Source organism: Microtus oregoni, unplaced genomic scaffold (genome assembly GCF_018167655.1).
Source record: "Microtus oregoni isolate MIOR12 unplaced genomic scaffold, Mior012 000049F_ref0000343, whole genome shotgun sequence".
NCBI lineage: Eukaryota > Metazoa > Chordata > Mammalia > Rodentia > Cricetidae > Microtus > Microtus oregoni.
Genome location: NW_024543223.1, coordinates 14,644,499 through 14,665,246, shown reverse-complemented (window position 1 = coordinate 14,665,246; position 20,748 = coordinate 14,644,499). Strand labels below are relative to the sequence as shown.

At 45.4% G+C, this 20,748-nt stretch overlaps 1 protein-coding gene across 1 annotated transcript in view; it reads left to right on the top strand.

Annotated features, from left to right (window-relative positions):
* The window catches only part of Fam184b (family with sequence similarity 184 member B), a 78,744-nt gene extending 57,996 nt beyond the window's left edge, over positions 1–20,748 (top strand). Inside the window, exons 8-16 of the mRNA XM_041636282.1 lie at positions 1,303–1,432; positions 6,647–6,797; positions 8,326–8,441; positions 9,473–9,627; positions 12,055–12,201; positions 15,855–15,972; positions 17,255–17,359; positions 17,891–18,096; positions 19,659–20,748. Of these exons, the coding sequence (XP_041492216.1) occupies positions 1,303–1,432; positions 6,647–6,797; positions 8,326–8,441; positions 9,473–9,627; positions 12,055–12,201; positions 15,855–15,972; positions 17,255–17,359; positions 17,891–18,096; positions 19,659–19,752 (1,222 nt within the window). The 3' untranslated portion in view covers positions 19,753–20,748. The remainder of the gene's footprint in view (positions 1–1,302; positions 1,433–6,646; positions 6,798–8,325; positions 8,442–9,472; positions 9,628–12,054; positions 12,202–15,854; positions 15,973–17,254; positions 17,360–17,890; positions 18,097–19,658) is intronic.

Here is a 20,748-nt window from a genome sequence, read left to right as displayed (position 1 = left end):
GCCCAAGAGTCAAGCCTAGATGGGTTACAGACTTTCTTCTGTTGTCAGGGAAGAAAGGGGAACTCTGTTGCCAGAGGAAACCCCCATGTATTCCACCTGTATGCCTGCTGCTACTTTATCAGCCATCCTCCAGATAGGTGGTGTTTGCCTCATGGTGAGCTACCTTTGTGCTTGGCTTGGCCATGCTTTGATGGGTTCATATACCTTTGGCCCCTAGCTGAGGATGGAGTGTTAGTGCTCTACCTTACTAGTTTCTTATTTATGCCTCTTCATGAATGAGACCCAGGCTGAAGAGGTAATCCCCTAATTAGGGCATATTGTTGTCATGGTTACATGACAGTATGATGGGTTTAATTACTGTATTTTTATACATGCATATCTTTTAAAAATAAAAATAATTTTTTATTTTATATGTATGGAATATTTGCCCTCATGCATGTATGCATACCAGTAGAGGCCAGTGTAGGATGTCAGACCTCATAAAACTGGAGTTTAGATATTTGTGAACCACCATGTGGGTGCTGGAAACTAAAACCAGGTCCTCTGCAAGAATAGCAGGTGCTCCTAATCACTGAGCCACCTTTCCAGCCCAGTACATACATATCTTATGCCTGTGTGTCTGGACCTTCTTTTCTCTGCAAAGCAGAAGCCCTGGCCTCATGCCTTTCTCCACAGGGGCTTTTACCCCTGACCTCTGGTCCCCTGGTCTAATGTTCTTGCCAGGAGAAATTGAAGGCCTCCGTGTGACATCCCTTCACGTTGTTCAACACGGCAAACACTTAGCATCCCAATTTAAGCATCTTCATTTCTCAGCAAGCTCCAGAGTTCAGAGTGGGAAAGTATCTCCCTGAAAGACATTTGCCAGAATCTTTTCTAAGATGCTTCTTCTCTATTTGAGCTTTTGCCCAGCTTTTCAATAGGGAGAAGCCTAATAATTATCTCCTCCCAGTTTTTATCACCTAGGATAGCCAGTAAAAATTATAAGTATGCTTGGGAAGTGTGAAAAGCTGGACAAAAAAAGGTTTGTTTTTTCTTTTTTCCATGTATAGGAAAAATGATGAAACTTAGATATAGAGACCTATTTTTTGGAGCTTTTCAGCTCCCTCAGAAGTACTCAAAGCTCACAGTCTCTTATTTGTCAAGCATTCACTAAGATCAGGTAGTTCCTATAGAAACTTGTACAGCAAAACTTAGAACTTAAATTAGGTTGCTTTTTACTCCTCTAGGAGCTCCCTCCTCCCTTATAGGAGCAGTTGAAACACCTACAGCATCTAATCATTATATCGTTCATCTCTTCAAAAGGATTGGAGAGCCCCTCAAGGAAGGAAGTGATCTACAACCTCCCCAGGGCTCTGTGCTGAAGGAGAAGGCAGTGGAGATTGGACATCAACCAGAGGACTGGCAAAGCCAAAATGTCAAACTACAAACCCAGGTAGGACAGCTGTGGATAGGATATGCCGCACCCAGCCCAGAGTACAACTGTGCCTCCTCCTACAGGCAGCCTTGGAAAGCACACGGGGCCAGTTTCCATCTGGGGAGGGTGTTATAGGTCCAGGGCAAAGCAGACTTCTTGGTTTTGCTTATTCATTAGAAACTTCCAGTGTTAAACATGCACATAAATAAAAATAAATAAATCTTTTTAAATAGAGGACTGCAAGATGGCTCAGCAGTTAAGAATCTTGGTTATTATTCCAGAAGACACTGGTTTGATTCACAGCAACCAATATGACTAACAGTTCTAACTCCAGTTCTAGGGGTTCCAGTGCCTTCTTCTGGACTCCTCAGACACTACATATATGGTGCACACACATACATGCAGGGGAATTGACCATACACATAAAATAAAAATAAATTTAAAAATGATAAAATCTTTAAAAAAAATTTAATATTTGTTTTATGTGTATGAGCATTTTTGCCTGCATGAATTTCCTCTGTGCACTGTGTGTGCAGTACCCAAAGAAGTCTGAAGAGGGTGTCAGATCCTCTGGGACTGGAAGTATAGATGGCTGTGCACAATCATTTGGGTGCTGGGAATCAAACCTGAGTGTCTGGAGGGCAACCAGTGCTCTTGACTGCTGAGCTATCTCTCCAGCCCCCCAAAAATTTTAAATAGAATGACTATATGATCCAGAAACCTCATTATTGAGCGAGATTCCAAAGAATGGAAAATCAGCACATCAATGAGATGTGTGCATTCCTCACTGCAGAATTACTCAGTCACCAAGTATGGGTTTGTGGTGGTTTGAAAGAAAAAAAAAAAAAACAACTTCCACTGCTCATGAGCACCCATGCCGAGCCACAGGGATCCATCAATGAAGAAATCAGACAAAAGTCCTTGTATTTTGTACATAGGGGGTACATACATATACATCAAAGGCTGAGCAGACAGTAAACAGTCTGTGTGCTGGGTTTCTGTTTCTGTAGATTCAGCCAACTTCAGGTTGAATATATTTGGTGGAAAGAGCATCTGTTCTGAATGTGTGCATACCTTTTTATTGTCATAATTTTCCTAAACAAAGCAGCTTGATGACTGTAAATATAGCATTTGTATTATAAGTAATGCAGGAAGGCTTTAATATACAAAAGTGTGTGTGTGTGTGTGTGTGTGTGTGTGTGTGTGACACAGAGAGAGACAGACAGACACTACCCTGTTCCTCTGCAGCTACAGAGAGACAACTGTATTTTCTACATTACAGAAGAGGTTCTAAATGCTAAACACAGTACATTAGAAGAGTTTCAGGAAGAAACTCTAAGAGTTGCTTAGTAAGGAGTAAGATCTGAGGTGTGAGAGGCTGCCCTGTGGATCCCTGCAAGGTTTCGATTTCTCTGGGAAGGTTCATGTTTCAGCCACAATCCCCTCTTTCCCATCACTCAGGGTTCTGCCTGAGGGGTCTTCTGAAGCACTTACTGCCAAAGTGTCTGAAGCCTTACAGTCTCCCTAGACCCTCAGCTGTTCCAAAAATGTTCAGCAAGGATGAGGTGGCCTTGGAAAAGCTGCCTTTAAGGACAATAGTCTTAGGCCTCGGATGGACCTGACCTGAGGCTGGATGTCTGTCTCAGCAGGTCTCCCAGCTGTAGCGGGCTCTGAAGCAATGTGCCAGGGAAGGTGGACACTAAAAAGAAATCCCACACTAGCTCAGAGTTGAGTATAATAAAGGGTTATTTATTTAGAGGTAGACTCACAGATCACAGTCCTCAGCACAAATGAGGAACAACAACCGAATCCAGCAGCCAGAAGAGAGAGGGGACACATGCTTTATGTTAGCATTTATAGTATAAGAGACCATGCCCAAATGGGTGGGTAACTTAAAGAATTTCCTATAGCACATCCCCCTTTTGTTTAAATAAGAGAGTTCTAAGCCTAATACAAAATTATATACAGTAAGAACAAATATCATGTATAAAAATTAGAATTACAACCAGCATAAAAAATATCAAGCAAGAAACATGTGGTATTGCTGGGTCCAGGGGTAGGTTGATCCCGAATTTCCTGAGAAACCGAAACACCGATTTCCAAAGTGGTTGCACAAGATTGCATTCCCACCAGCAATGGATGAGGGTACCCCTTCCTCCACAGCCTCTCCAGCAAAGGCTATCATTGGAGTTTTTTATTTTAGCCATTCTGACAGGTGTAAGATGATATCTCAAAGTTGTTTTGATTTGCATTTCCCTGATCGCTAAGGAGGTTGAGCATGACCTTAAGTGTCTTTTGGCCATTTGAACTTCCTCTGCTGAGAATTCTCTGTTCAATTCAGTGCCCCATTTTTTAATTGGGTTAATTAGCATTTTAAAGTCTAGTTTCCTGAGTTCTCTATATATTTTGGAGATCAGACCTTTGTCTGTTGCGGGGTTGGTGAAGATATTCTCCCAGTCAGTGGGTTGCCTTTGTGTCTTAGTGAGAGTGTCCTTTGCTTTACAGAAGCTTCTCAGTTTTAGTAGGTCCCATTTATTCAATGTTGTCCACTGCACAATGTCAGCCATCCACTGCACCCAAGGATGACAGCAACCACAAAGGTCTGTGTGAATTCCATGCGTGTGCCTATGGCCATGATGGGCAGAAGAGAACATGGGATACTCTGGAACTGGAATTACAGACAGTCATGCGAACTGGGTGCTGGGAATTGAACTTGAGTCTTCTGGCAGAGAAGACAGTGCTCTTAGTCACAAAGCCATCTCCAGAGCCTCGAAATCTGTTCCGTAAGCCAGTTTTTATGAATGTTATTAAAAACAGACCTGTGTCTTAAGAAAATACCATTGTTTAAAGCGAGGATTGGATTTTATTTTTATATATATTTATTATGTCCTTAATTTTAATAACCTGTAATCATCATACATATATCAAACCTTATATGACTTACTAGAACCTTCCATGATATACTTAAGCATTCTTGTTTTGTCTTCTCTTTCTTTTTCCATTTTGGAAATATTCTGTTTTTTTCTCTTAGGATAAACCCTTATTCTGCCATATAAAAGAATTTTTTTCAAGAAAATTGTCTTTTTAACTTTTATTATCAAAATATATCCTGATGTTTACTGTTTCTCTTAAATTTCTTTATCTCATTCTTACTAATTACTTTTTTACTTAATCTCCTTACTTAATATTATGAGACAAAACATATTTATCAACTTATTTTTATTTTATTTTGTTTTTTGGTGACAGGATTTCCCTATGTAGCCCTGGCTATCCTGGAACTCAGAGACCCACCTGCCTCTTGCTCTGGTGTGCAGAGATTAAAGACATGCCACCACACCAGGCTTTATTTACCAATTTATTAAAAGAACGTTTAATCCAAATTACATTTTTGGTACAATGTAACAAATTAAGAACACCACACATTGTTCAACTATAAGGTTCCTTTTTATTTTAAGTCCTAAGCAGACAGCATGGCGTCATGGATTTGTAAAATGATTTCCTTTAAGCACTTCTTTTCTTTGTCTGTGCAGGATGTTACTTTCCATCAAGAGCTGTCCTTGATTACAGCTTCCAGTGTCCTTGGAGAGTTATCTTGTGTGAGCAAGACAAAGGCAGAAGATAAAATATACAGATTAACCCCACAATTGTAATTTGAGATACAAAAGACACATACTTCTTTCTGAACTTTGGGAGATCAAAAACAGCAACCCTCTTGCCACAGATGAATAAACATAGAGCATCTTATGAGAACGCACCCCCAAGGAACTGTTGCCAGAAACAGAGGCTTTGCTACCCATTCTAACAGTCAGAGCTCTGAAATAAACCAGATGGAACGGGACAGAAAGATACTTTGCAATCAGAGGCATGAAATCAGGAAGGAAAACAGAGCAGGGCAGAACGAACTAAAACTGAGGCCAGCACATACACCAATTCAATTTGTTAGGCAAGAGCTCCAGAGGGTGCCAGGAACAGAGGAGGGGAAAGTCCCCAGGTAAAAGTACTTGGCTACCGCTCTGGAGTTTCTCATCCTGGAACCGAACCCAAAGCCCCAATCCAGCAGCAGTTGTGATTTCTTGTTAGCCCAATGACATGTCAGGGGGAGTCCAGATGTTGTGCTTGTAGAGTTGCCAGAGTGCTGGTGTTCCTGTTACCGCTTACAAAAAGCCAGTAACCACAGATAGAATTGAATTTGAATCGGTCATTCTCGCTTTCTTCAGAAAGCCAGTCATCAAGGAAGGCAGCAGGCTAACATCCTACAAACTCCCTTATGTCTCATCTCCAGCCAGCAGATCCCATGGGAGGAGGAGGCAGCGGCAGGAAACAGTCAGTCGTTCCAGAGCTCAGTCTTGCCTGTCCAGTCAGATGACGAGCCACATGTCTGAGAGCTGTGGTGTCTCTGTGCTTGTGCTGTTGTTGTTCCTGAAAATCTCCCCTCATTCTGTGGATGTCTGGGCTCAAGTACTTCCTGAGATGCTGGGTTTAGTTAGTTTTTCCTAGTACCGACCTTACCTCTGAGCTGGTGAGGAGCAACTCATAACAAGCCAACTTTTAACAGTGTGTATATGCTAAGCTGTTAATAGCACGTATATCCATGCTTCCGTTCCATCAAACACAAATGTGTCATCATAACACAGAGTATGAAAGTGCCCCATCCATCCCTTCTGCTCTCCATCAGATATACAGTGTAGGACATGGAAGTAGAAAGAAGGGAAGAAACAGTCTAGAGGGAGGAGAAAGTGGAGATAAGACGGGGTAATGGAGAGCGTGTGGCGTGAAATCTGAAAAGGGAACAACTTATTTGGAGGACAGGGGCCAGCAGAAGCATGTGTGAGCGAGGAAAACAGCAGAGAGGGAAAAACAGAGCAAAATGCACCAGGAGATGTTTATGTACTTTACACACAATTAGGGTAATTGTGTGTGATGGTGCATGCCTATAATCCGTCTGGGAGGTAAAGGCAGGAAGATTAGTGATTCAGGGTCATCTCAGCTACAAAGTGAGTTCTAGACCAGGGTGAGCTACCTGGGATCCCGGCTCATAAGAGGACAAGAAATTAAAAGAAAAAATAGCAAAGTGTAATGAACAAACCACCATTATGAAACCCGTAACTTTATCTGCTAGCTAAAAGACATTACAAAGCCTGTAATGGTGTGGTTAGGCCATTAGCGCACGACAGTCTAGAGAGCCACAAGAGGTCCTGTTTCATGTCTCATTGCTTCTGCTTCTGCCCACAGGCCACAGCGGAGCTCCTGAAGGCCTCCGGTCACAGCGTTCAGAGCCAACACCAGGCACACCTACTGGAGCTCCAGGCCCTTGAGGAGGAAGCCAGACAAGAGCTGCAAGAGGAACATGAGCAGACACAAGTCCAGCAGCCTCTGCTGCTTGGTAAATATCCCACTGCCCATCTGGAAGAGCCCAGTCACCTGGGTGCTCCACACATGGAAACCAGTGGCAAGCAGGGCACCCAGGCCACAGCAACAATCCCAGCTCCATTCCCAACTAATTATTAGACCTGGGAAGCAGGGGTGTGTAGGTGGGGTTTTCCCATCCTAGCAGCTGCTTCCAAATTACCACACTGAGGCTTATATGGCTTATAAATGCTGACAACTCAGACTCATTGCTAGCTAGCTCTTACAGCTTAATCCATTTCTATTGATCTACATTTCGCCACATGGCTCATGATTTTACCTGTCCTCCATCATGTCCTGCTCTCTCTGCAGCTGGCTGGTTTCTCTCTGACTCCCCCCCCCCCCCTTCTTCCCTTTATACCTAGTTTGGCTTTCCTACCTAACTTCCTTCCTTCCCTTGACAGCTTTTTATTATCCAATGAAAATAATACATAGTCATAGTGCACAGAATGATTATTCCACAGCAGGGGTGGGGGTTCTAGGCTGAATTTTCCTATAAAAATGGAGCTGTAACTGTTCCTACATCATAAAATGGGATGTTAAATATAACATGTCTAACATACAACATGAGTCCAGTAAACGTAGTAGATACTATAGTTACTACTCAGTAGAACTCAGATATGCCTTCACACAGGTTTCATTGGATTGCCTCAATTCTGTGGACTTCCATTCCAGTGGTATCTGAAAATTGGGGGGCTCCACCTGACTTTCTTCTGCTTGCCTCATGCTATCCCTAGCATGAAATTTATCTCTGTTACATTACAATATTAAAAGCCACTCTCAGTGTTCCAGAAGTCAGCAAGAGGCAGTTAAGATCTGTGGGATTAGACTGTCTAGGTTTCAAACTTAATTCCTACACTCACTAGCTGTGTGGCCTGGGAAGTCCACATCTGTCCGGTGAGGGCAATGATAGTGTTCACCTCACGGGGCTGTGGTGACTTTTGTGAGTCAGATTCTCCTGGCTGATACTGGCTTTAGTCTGAATCCTGCTGGATAACAATCTTCTTTCCCCATGAGCCAGCCAAAATTCTATGCCCATGACTAGGAGAACTTGTGAATAGTTTGTTTTTTTAAAAAAAAAATTAAAAAGAGAGAAAAAAACGGACATAAATATCAAGATTCTTGACTTGAGACCCTTGTTCTTCCTTTGATTTTCTGACTTGGTGCCCAGGCCCAGTTTTGCTCCAGGCTCTGATGTAGACTGAGGCCAACGCACCTTAACCTATTCCTCCTCCAAACCAGCAAGAAGTAGCCAGACAGGTGATTCAGAACAAAGGAGAAACACTTGAAACGCTTACAGCTGCTCCACCACGTGACAGCTGTGTAGCTCAGGGCTGCTTACCCTTTCTGTCGCTAATAATAAAATGGAGCTGGGATGGCAGAGTGGAGGGATTATACACACCATACAGGGTGGTGCAGGACCCATCAAATGCCCCTTATGCCATACTGTTGCTTCTGTGGTTTGGGAATAAGTTTAGGAATGACCTCTCTGTTCTTCCTTCTAGAGTCCCTGAGGCAGGAGCTGGCAGAGCAGCTATCTGCCTCTGGGCAGCAGAAGGCCCTGGAGGTGCTACCGAATGAGCAAAGGGCCCCGGGCACAAACCACACCTTCACTGCAGAGGTCAGTGCCTTGCCCTTGCCCACACCATAGTCCTTCTAAGACAGCATTAAGCTCACCAAGAACAGTCCCGTATGGGTGGACTCTGGGAGCTAGATCTCTTCCCTGCTGGGAATGACAAGACCCCTTTCCCATTCCTCACCCCTGGAAACACTTGGCAGCCTGCAGCCTCCCAATTTTAAAAAGCAGAAAGCAGATCTAAAGCAGTTGCAGGTTACTTATTGTTCCGATATCCGTTTCTACCTCTTAGCCCTCCAGATAGCTGGTCTGGGTCACTCTTCCAATCTGTGGGGGAAATATCTCAGAACAATCTCCAGACAAACTCCTTATTTAGACAGCACTAATCTCGTTCTCAGAACCCAAGGCAACAAATTTTCATTTTCCTGTTCAGGCTTTGCCCAGCAACCCCTTCCGGGCACACCCCTAATTCTTACTCCAGCTGGTATCATCTTGCAACAGTTTGAGCCCCAAGCTTCAGTTATTGGGGTAACACACAGCATAACTTTGTGGCGGTTAGTGGAATAAGCTCTAGATGCCGCAATGCATCAAGGAAAAACCTCCGCCGCCACTAGCTACAAACTGCATCTACAGCCCTGTTCTCTTTTGGTCTCTTGGCACCGGCACCCGGCACCCTGCCTCTGCCTCCTTGTGAGACTCCCCCTGCTTGAGGTGGAGACAGCTCCACACTAGGGTCTCTGTTCACCCAGACCTTCCACACACAGAGGAAAACTGAATGTTGGTCCAGCACAACTGACCCTAGAATCGCGTGACTATTAGGACAGTGACCGCAGGGAAGTGGTAAGGGAGGCATGGCAGCTTAAAATAGTTGCAATATGTGGATTATCTGATCTCTTATTAAACTCTCAGAGGGCCAGATTTGGCCAACACCCCAAACAAGAGACTGCATGGGAGCCCTTCATCAGGAACCTGATACAGCTTTGTCAAGAGCGCCTCCAAGTCCTGAGCTGGCCTTGGTGCCTCCTGGGAGGGAAAATAATTTTTCGAAAAGTCTCTATCTGCTGCTTTCTCCTCAGGATGTAGGTGTTACAGGGCCTCCTGGTTCTGTGCCCTGCGCTGCAGAGAAAGGGCTCCTGGAGGAGAACGCTCAGCTCCAAGACACTGTACTACGCCTGCGCGCAGAAGTGGACCAGCACCTGCAGGAGGCGCTGCAGCTGCGCGAGCAGCACCGGTGAGCCTGCAACCCAGCTACCATTCTTTTTCTTCCCCCACATTCCTCTCTCCTCTCTCTTTTCCCTCTTCCCTCGGGCATTGCTTAGAGCCTCTGAGGTCAGAAACAGTACACATAGAATCAGACCAAAAAGAGACAATGAAATGGAATAGTTCAAACAGTGCCGTGCATCCTTGGGTTTTGTTTTATTTATTTGTTTTGTTTTGCTTTTTTTGAGACAGGGTTTCTCTGTAGCTTTGGCTCCTATCCTGAAACTAGTTCTTGCAGGCTGGCCTCGAACTCACAGAGATCCGCCTGCCTCTGCTTCCCGAGTGCTGGGATTAAAGGCGTGCGCCACCACCACCTGGCGTAAAGCACTTCTTTATAGAGAAAGGGGAGATGGCTCAGTGGTTCATATAGCTTGCTCTACTGCACACCACAGGTGTGTAGGAAAGTTGGGGTTTGCACCTTGGTCAACAATTGTGACTTTTTCTCTTGTGTATGACCCCAACCAAGTTTTTTTTTTAATTTTCCCAGGCCTCAGTTGCCCAGGGCATCAAGCATGGCAAAGCCCAGCACACAAGTGGTGGAGAAAATTAAGAGAAAGAAAAGAGATGCCGAGTGTAATGGCAATGCCTCTAATCCTAGCACTTAGGAGGCTGAGGTAGAGGAATCTCGAGTTCAATGCCAGCATAGTGAGACCTTTCCGATTCTACCCTGACTCCCCAGAAAGGATTCCATGCCAAGTATTTAGAACAAGATTAGGCACATCGCACTGACTTAAAAGCCGGGGGGGGGGGGGGCGGTTATTAAAATTCATAAAACCGAGCTTAAACCTGTGATCTGGGAATACAGATAGTGGTAGAACACTTTCCTACAATGGAGAAGAACCTGCACTTTAACACACACACACACACACACACATACACACAAACACAAACACACTTCACTGAACACTGAACTCATTCCCATATCAGATTCAACGGAGCTGAGATGGAGCCTGAAAATTAGCCTCTGAATTAGAATTAGTTAACATCTGCATTTCTGAAAATTGCCCCAGGAGATGCTGGAGTTGGCAGGTGAAATTGTGGCACCACTCTGAGACTGTGCCCCTCTCTCTTGCTGCTGTAACAGCCAAAGGTGAGGGGGTTTCCAGAATAGAGGAGCTGGCCTCCGCCAGGCAGAAGCATCTAAGTAAGACCAGCCAAAGAAAGCAGGACATGGCACATGCCTGTATACTCAGCACTTGGGAGGCTGAGGCAGAACTGCCAAGAGTTTGGGGCCAGCCTGGGCTACATAATGAGCTCCAGGCAGTGTGGACTCCAGAGTAAGACCCTGTCTCAATCAATACAAAACAAGCAATGTGAGGGTGTCCCTTAGTGGGATGACCCTGGGTACTGGTGTCCCAGGCAGAGATGCCTACACAAGAGAGAACCATGTTTACAAAGCTGCTCTGAGTCCCACCCCAGTTACAGAAAAGCTGAGGAAGGGCCTCAAACCTTGGATGCTGAAGAGAGCTTAGGTAGTCCTAGTGCCCACGGTTGGCAAGGGGAGCTGACCACAGTGAAAGGAGTTATTCACGGGACCCTCCCCACCCTGTGCACCCACCTGATTGTGAAGTAACTCACCCTCCCTCTAACTGAGGTCGTGGGGCTTCCCTCCCAGGTGAACCTGAGATGCGCGTTCATCTAAGAAGAGCCAGGAGCCCATCTGATTGAGATGGAGCACCATAGATCTAGAGATGTACCTCATAACCCTAGGCAAGTCTTTCTTCAAGTGAAGAAAGCAATGATCCCTCAGCTTGGAAAAAAAAGCATTAAAATGTGCATGTCCCTCCTGAGAGTGGGAGACTCCCTGGGCCTTGGCTGTGGTCATTAGGATCCTCCTCCAGGTTAAGAGCCAGAACAGCTAATGGTTGGAAGGGGCTTTGTGCCATGTGCTACTCCGGATATGCATTAGTTCAGTTCCTCTTTGCAACGACCCTGTACGGTAAGTACCACATCGCTTCCATCTAACAGAAGAGGGCACTGGGCCCAAGGTCACACAGTTAAAAATAATAGCAACAAACAAGGACTTAAGCCGCCTGGTCCTAACTATTACTATTCCCTACCTTTCTGGAAACCCTGGATAGGGTGCTCCTGGGTTTCAGAGTTCTAGGCCCAGCTGAGAGAATGCTGCCTCTGCCTCGAGAAGGTGGTACGGGGGAAAGGAGTGTTTTCTGGGGCTCCCTCCAGGTCTCTTTTCCTTCTTCCAAGGAAGGCAACTCCTTTGATGAGGGTTCTCCTTTGCTGATGCTAGAGCGGAAAGGTATCCTTCTCATAAGGTGACTGGATATCACTTAGTTCGGGGCCTTTTAAACTAGGCCACCAAACAGAGAAATCAGCCCCTGAGTCCAAGGACTCAGGCTCAGAGCCTGGGGGACCCTGACTGTGCCCCCATCCTTCACAGGTTGCTGGAGGAGGACCAGAAAGCCCAGAGAGCCATGGAGGTGGAAGCACTCCGTCAAGAACACCGGAAGGAGATGCAGGCCATGGTGGCAGATTTCAGTGGTGTTCAGGCCCGGCTCCAGGCCAGGCTGGCAGCTCTGGAAGCCGAGTGAGCAAAGTCTTGGGCCCAGGTGGAGACAGAGTAGCAGGTTACCATTTGGGGAAGAAACCAACTCATCCTAGTCTCCCTAGACTGCCATGGTTTTAAAACGTAGACATTCCCTGGGTTCTAGAAGCTCTTCATTTTCAGGCAAATGAGGATGGTTGGCCGTCCCTCATTTTATTTTACTTTTCTCATTTTACTATTTATTTGAAAATTACATAAATGTGTTTGGATCATATTCATTCCCATCATGTATAATTTGTACTACCCACATATTCTTGAGTATGTGGCCATCCACTGGAGGAGCATGGGCAACCGACCTACCAGGGGCTGTACTCATAAAGGAAAATGACTCCCTATCCCACAGCTATCATTTGCAAATAGTGCCTCAGCTAGGTGTGGGGCGTGGTGTCCACCTCCCGTCTCCATGCTGGGATTTTGTCTGTCTTGAGCTTGTATAGATCTCATGCAAGCTGTCACCACCACTGTGAGTTTATATGTGGCATTGCCTGGCTGTGTCCTAACCAGCTTTCCTGTAGTCACTCACGGCTTCTGGCACTTACAGTCTTTCTGCCCCTCTTCTACAATGATTCCTGAGGAGAGGGTGTAGCAACCTGTCTCTCTCTTGCTCCCTCTCTCCTTTAATTGGATTTTTTCTTGCATAATATACATTATTACAGTTTCCCCCTCCCGCTGCTCCTCCTAGTTCCCCCTCACATCCTCTCTAATCCTGATCCATCCCCCACCTGTCTCCCATCAGAGAACTTAGACTTCTAAGGGATAAAAATATATATAATGTAGTATAATAAGGTAAGATGAAGCCTAACACACGGAAATAGGGCAAAACAAACAGAAGGAAAAGAGCCTTTTAAAAAGGCACGAGAAACAGTTATAGACACCGAGACCCACGCGTTTGTACACTCGGGAAACATAAAAACACTAGACTGGAAGCCTGTATGGTAAAGAGAGAGGCTTTTATACATAAATAAAATACAAATTAAAAGTAAGGTAGGAAAAAAGCGAACATTCTGATATGACATCATGAGACAGGGCACCTCCAAAGAGCTGTCAGTTTGTCTTCTATTGGTGTCTACTGCTGAACAGGCAGCCTGTCCTTAAATCTCACTTGTTTCCCCTGTGTGACTCCCTTGGAGAAAACTAAGTTTTCATTTGCAAGTGGTTAGCAATTTGAGATAGCTTCTGGGTTAGGGATTGGAGTATGTGCCCACTTTCCCTTTCCACTCTGGACCATCTGGTGCAGAGGAGTGCAGGCCTTGTTCATGCTCCTCAGTCTCTGTGAGTTCAGATGAGCATCATCCGTTGCTTTAGAGGGCATTGTCTTCCTGGTGTCCTCCACCCCCTCTGGCTCTTACAATCTTTGAGCCTTTTTCTCTGCAGGTTCCCCTGAACCCTGGAGGGTATTTGATGGAGACATCCTGTTTAGGGCTGAGGGTTTGACAGTCTCCCACCCTCTACATAATGCCTGGCTGTGCCTCTCCATACTTGTTTCCATCGGCTATAGAAGGAGGCTTCTCTGATGATGGCTGAGCAAAACACTGGTATATACATATAGTAGGATGCAATTAGGAGTCATTTTATTGATACATTTTGCTTTTCTTTTTCTGAACAGTAGTTTTTGGGCAATCTAGTCTCAGGTTCTTGTTCACACAGCAGTGTGGGTATGGGTTCCATCTTGTGGAGTGGGTGGGCCTTAAGTCAAATCAGATCATAGGTGACTGCTTCCACAAGCTTTGTGCTGTCATTGCCCTAGCATATCTTGCAGACAGGACACCACTGTAGATCAGTGGGTTTGTGACTGGGTTGGTCTTTATTCTTCTCTGTCGGTAGAGTGCAGAGTCCCTTCCTGCACCAAAGACACCAGCATGTAGGGGTGAAGGCTCTGTGTAGGCACCAGCTCAAAATCTCCATGGTCAGGGAGTTGTGTAGGTATTGTCTTCAGCAATGGGGCTTTGCCATCAGTTTGTGGAGAGCAAAGATATAGCAGTCTCTTGTTCTCTGCACTTTGATGAGTTCATTGCTTCTGTGTTAACTGCCACCTACTGCAAATAGAAGCTTCTCTGTGAGTTGAGGGCTGCATTAATCTATAAAGATGTGTTTTTATTTATGTGTATGTGTGCTTGTATAATTGCATGCTGCACATGTGACAGTACCCGGGGGGGGGGGGGGGAGAGGCAGAAGAAGCTTCCTTCTAATTGCTGAGTGACAGAGAAACTAAAAGAAGGGATGATTGGCAAGAAGACCAGTTAGGAAGTGAATCAGCTGACAGGTAAAACCTCTTTCCCGTGGTTATATAATAGGAAGTGAACGTAAGAGCCTGTGTTCTGAGAAACCAGTCTTCAGTCTTTTTTTTAATATTTATTTTTTATGTATACAATATTCTGTCTGCGTGTGTTCCTGCAGGCCAGAAGAGGGCACCAGACCTCATTACAGATGGTTGTGAGCCACCATGTGGTTGCTGGGAATTGAACTCAGGACCTTTGGAAGAGCAGACAATGCGCTTAACCGCTGAGCCATCTCTCCAGCCCCTGAGAAGCCAGTCTTGACCCAGAACAGTTGCAGTGTGTCTTGCCCAGAACCACAGGCCCATAATCCTCTAGAGGGAGCTGGAACAAGAGGATTGCAAGCCATCAAGGGCTGTCAAACAAGTTCATAGCCAGCAAGGGCAGTGTAGTGAGGTCGTATCTCAGAATAAAAAGGTAAAATAAGAAAAGCATTGGGAAGATAGCTCAGTGCCTGCTCATGACGCTCAGCCCCCAGCTCTGAAAGAGAAGCTGTGGTGAGGTTTATCAAGCAAGCCCCATCCAGTGGGCACTTGCCATGTGCCCGTGTGCCAGTCAGTCTTTACCTCACTGGCTCTTCACAACCAAACACTGTTGCATGCTCTCTTTAAAAAGGGAGAAACTGCTGGGAAGAGTTGCATGTGGAGGCAGAGACAGGTGGATTTCCATGAGTTCCAGGCTAGCCTGCTCTATGTGGTGAGGCCAGACCCTGTCTCAACCACACAGCTACCTTCTTCTCCCCTAAAAAGAAGACAGACTGTTGGCCCCAGGAGAAATGGCATAAGTGATGAGGCAAATGACTAGAAAGCAGCAGATAAAGGATTGACAGGGGGCGGGGTTCTCTCACTCTCAAACCTTCACCTGTCATCAATGGTCATCAGTACTGTCTCTCCCCATCACCATCCTGGCCTATTTCATCTATGGCTACACCTGAAGAGCTTCTTGACTCCAGGGCCAACTCAGGCTGTGCTCTGTGTCCCCGGCAGATGGGGCAAGAGCCTCGTGGGCATCGGAGGACCCTGAAGGCCTAGGGTAGAGCAAGGCTCTTGTTCCAGAACCATACCTCCCCCCAGAAGCCTGGCTGCATGGAGAAGCTATGTGCACACCCCTTAGTTCTGAAGGCGTGGGAAAACTGACGGGATCCAGAGCAGGAGTAGGTCCTGGGTGGCCATGCTAAGCACAGTCTCTAGGAGCTCAAGGTGGCCATGCTAAGCACAGTCTCTAGGAGCTCAAGGTGGCCATGCTAAGCACAGTCTCCAGGAGTTTGAGCAGCTTTAGGTCCTGGGTGGCCATGCTCTACACACACTCTCGTTTCCCTATTGAGAAACCTCTGTAGGACTGACTACCTACTTCAAACAGGCTTAAAGATTCTGGAGAGAAGCCAGGGAAAGGAACCTCGCGGCCCGAGGACCTGCAGCTCATAGGCCGCCTGCAGACACGCCTGAAGGAGAGAGAGGACATCATCAGACAGCTGACGGTGAGGCCCAGGCCAGCAGAGAAGGGGAGGTTCTGCCCAGTGGACACATTAAGGGTGTTAGCTTTGAACCTGGCATTTCTGTAGCTGCCTATCCATCCTTTATTATTTCCCCCTATTACTAAGAAGACTCATAAAAAAGAAAAGAGAGAGAGAGAGAGAGAGAGAGAGAGAGAGAGGCAAAGAAAAGAACCATCCTATTCCCAAGTTTAACAGCCTTTGTTTGATGTTGATTCTGTGTTTTAACCTACAGTTTTGATAAAAATCCATTTACTTACCTTGACTGTAATAGAATCATTCAAATTTACCATTGTTGATCTATCAACCACCTGCTTTCGAGTAGCTCACCCATTCTAGTAGCAAGACCCCTTGAAGAGTTATTTCCAACTCCTTTGACGCTGTGTCCCAAAATCATCAAGACCTGATGGGACGTCTCTCCCCTTGGTCTGCCTTTGACTCTTAGAATTATGTTAATAAGGAATAACTGCCACTTGATAAGTGTAGGAAGGTACTATAGTTATTAGTCTTTTTATTTATTTTTATTCATTTATTTATTTATTTATATTTAGGTGCATATGTGTGCACACCACATGTATACAGGTCCTCCTGGAGGAGAGAATAGGGTGTCAGATCCCCTGGAGCTGGAGTTACTGGTATTTGTGAACTGCCTGATTACAGGCACTGGGAATTGAACACAGGTCCTCTGGAAGAGCAGTAAGTGCTCTTAGCAACTAAGGATTATCTTAAAAGAATAGTCGCCCAGGTTAAGAACACTTGTTGCTCTTGCAGAGGACCCAGGCTCAGTTCCTGGCATCCACAGGTCATGCTTCATTCCTTGGCACCACACAGATCAAGTACGGTAGCACACGCCTGAAACCCAGCTCTTAGGAGTCAGAAACAGATCAGAAGTTCAAGGCCATGTTCATCCTTGGCTAAATAGTACAGTATGTTTGAGGTCAGCTCGGAGTGCATGAGGATCTGCTTCAAGCAAAGGCAAGGGAGAGAAAGGTTGGAATGTTTGCTTAATTACTTTCATGTTTGGACTAGACTGTACTTTCAGATGCTCAGTTGAGTTAGATTTTTTTTTCCTCGCTAAGGCAGCTTGTTCTTTTCTTCACTGGAACCATGAAGCCCCAGAGGTGAAGGTACCACCGCCAAGGTGCTCCAGTGAGTGGCTGCCGATTGCCACTCACCCACTGTCCTTCTCCAGGGCCCTCCCACCATCTGGACAAAACCAGTGACACATGCCTAAGCTCTCTAAGACCTGGTTGCATTGATTTTCCAGGAAGAGAGAAGATTTCACTACGCAGCCTTCCCCAATGCAATGTCCCATCGGAATCGGTCCTTCTCGTTCAATCCTCACCCAGGATACTTGACCCCTTCCATGAAGGTAAAGCAATTTTATCACATCACATAATGTGCGGGCTTTTCTTCTCAAAGTAGCTGCAGCATACTGATGGGCTGGTGGGCGTCCAGTCAGATAAGCCTATTTGCTTTTATAATAATGCTGTTTCCTGGGTGTTGTAGTAAGGCCGCTTGTTTATTCTGGGCTGCTCAGCCCCGAAATAACCACACAGAAACTGTATTAACTAAATCACTGCTTGGCCAATTAATTAAGTGTATTGCTAGCTAGCTCTTATATCTAGAATTAACCCATCTCCATTATTTTATATTTTACCATGAGGCTTGTGGCCTACCAGCAAGGTTTCAACATGTCTATCTCTGGTGGTGGCTCCATGATGGCTTCTCCTTGATTCTGCCTCCTTTCTCCCAGCATTCAGTTTAGTTTTCCCTGCCTAGCTAAGTTCTACTTTGCTATAGGCCAAGCCAGTTTCTTTATTAACCAATGGTATTCACAGCATACAGAGGGAAACCCCACATCACCTGGGTGGTATTAACAGCCATTCTCTGACACAAACAGAAAAAGAAGATGGAGGAAGTGCCCAGCCGTGTGGTCAGCGTGCCAAACCTTGCCTCCTATGCAAAGAACTTTCTGAGCGGAGATTTGAGCTCCAGGATCAATGCCCCCCCCATAACAAAGTCACCCAGCCTGGACCCAAGCCCCAGCTGTGGCCAACCCACCAGTTACAAACCCACCCAGTTACTTGATGGGAAAACTGCCACAAGGTGAGGGAGAGGGTGAAGATGTACCCTGTTCTTCAAGGGCAGGAAAGAAACTGGTATCTTCTCGGGTACCTGTTAAGTATCTGGCGTCTGGTCTATGGAGTAGAAGCCCAGCCTTGGACAATGACACTCTAGCCAAATGGAAACACTAATGATAGAAACTGCTGTTATTTGGGTTTTGGTACCAGATTTTAGAAGGCCTAATTGTTATGGAATCACTTAAGATCTGTGTTCAAAATCCATTTTTTTTTTCTTGGCTGTGTGGCCTTGGGACAGGCGACCTCTATGGCTCCCTAATACAGCAGCTGCCTGATAAGACAGGTGTCACTAAAGGAATTAATCCATAAACTATTTTCAGCCTCTGTGGCTTTAGCTAAGGCTACTTTTCAGTGTGGACAATATTCTTGAGGCTGTTAGAGTCTCTGGGTGTGGGCGTGGCTGACACACCTTCCTCGGTTTCCCTCTTCCTGAGGCCTGCGGGCTCACCTTGCTTACTGTTTCCCTTCTCATCAAGCCCTCCATTCAAAGGGTGTGCTTTAAATTCTGAGCTTGAGGGTTTGCGTTTAGAAAGGGCCTGGTCTAAAATGCTCTGGCTGCAGAAGCTCTCTGCATGCCAGCCTGACCATGGCTCTTTAGACTGGAGGGGAGGCAGAGACCTGACTGTGGAGCGAGGACTAACTTGCCACCCCTGAATGAGTATAGCCCCATTGGGTCCTGCCTGAGAAAGGTCTAGAGCAGAGCATACCAGTTTGCCAGCTCCTGACTCTCATTGGTAGGCACCTGCTTTAAACTATTTTGTTGGGTTTTTTTTTCCCCCCAGTATTTATGGGTCAAGTGTGCACACCTTTAATCTCAGCTCTGGAAGCAGAGGCAAGTGAATCTACGTGAGTTCTAGGTCAGCACAGTCCATGTAGTAAGTTCTAGAACAGTCACAGCTACAAAGTGACCCTTAAAATACTGTATGTTATTAATGGGGGAGATGGCATCTGCCATGCACAATGTCAGAGGACAACTTTTGAGAGTCTGTTCTCTCCGTTCACCTTGTCGGTTCCAGGAATCAAACTCAGGTCCTCAGGCCTGGCAGGCTGCTATTTTATATGAAATTTCACAAACAAAGACTATTTAGCCAGGTGACAGTTCGTTGCCTACTCTTTCTTCTTTTTATTAGGCAAATTTCATAGCTTCATTAATATGCTCACAAGTAATATATAGAAGGTTCATGGTGGAACACTATTTTGATTAACTATTTTAAGTTTTTAAAATTTGTTTTATTGTCTGATGTGTGCCTAAAGTAAGATATAGAATGCGACAAAATGCATCTCGTTAGTGCCACGGCCATCAGGTCATCAGTGAAAGACTGGAGAGCAGTTAGTGGTTAAAACAAGAACTAGACCCTCCCTCCCATCATCCTTCACAACACATTTCCAGCTGCTGACGTAGGTCATGGCCTAGCATTTTCTGAGGGGATAGCAAGTACTTAGCTTCTCCAGGAATGATGGCAGGGTATTGTTGTTTTTTTTTAATTGAAAAAGTTTCAAAACCATGTACATTTTTTCTTTGATTAGGGCACAAGATGGAGAACCAGGACAAGCCAAAGAGGCCCCACAGAAGCAAGGCTCTCCGCATCAGGAGTGGTTTACCAAGTATTTTTCATTCTAAGCTCGTCTTTGGGATCTGTTCCAAGGAGTGCATTAGAGAATCGTTTTGACCATCTGAAAGAATGAATTAAAATCATCCAGCCAGTAGCTAGCTGGTACTTTCATGTGATAGATAGCTAAAACAAAGTGTGGCATTAACATTCCAGTTTCATTGTGACACCTACTTACTTTACAATTCTTAAAGCTGAAACAAGCCAGTTATTAAAAAGTATCCCTTGGAAAATGCTATTAATCTCTGATGACCAAATTACCCATTGTATTTCCAGTGCCTGTAATGTCACACTCTACTTGGTGGGATATCAGACTAGTGACTGCCATGGTCTGCTTTAAAAGTGATTTTTTTTTCTTGGTCATCTCCAAAGAGTTATGCTATATATTTCCACATATGTAAGATGATAATTTCAAAATGCACATCCAACCTCAATATGAAGAGGAATAAAATAAAGCCAATGAAGACAAAACATCAGACCTACCAGGAATGGACTGAAGCATGCTTGGACTGCATGTTACAGCTTCCAAAGTCTAGCACAGGCCGCAGACTACAGAGGGGCAACACCTACCTCAAAAGGGACTTTGCACAATCAAGGAGCATAGTCCAGGTACAGTCAGCCGTCAGCCTGAACTGGAATGCTCAGTGGACAGCTGCGCTTCACCTGCCAGACATACCGGCTTCAGTGACCACAGTGCTAACAGTCTTGTGAGGGATTCCAGACTGTCTGGTCTCTAATGTCAAAGATTGCTGGACCCCTGTCCTTTGATCTGGGTCACCTACCTCGGACGTTTGGCTTAACTACTGTGCAGACTCCCAAAAGAGCAGAGAACTGTCCGTGGTGCTGAACCTGCACTCTGTCCACCGTGTCTTCCCCACTGACAGCAGAGCTGACCCAAGCTTTTAGTGGGTAGAATCTTTTCTCTCTGGTGCTGGCCCAGCAAGTGGCTTATCAACAGATTCAATTCTATGCATTGTCAAATATTTGCTCTTTGAATAAAACTCTAA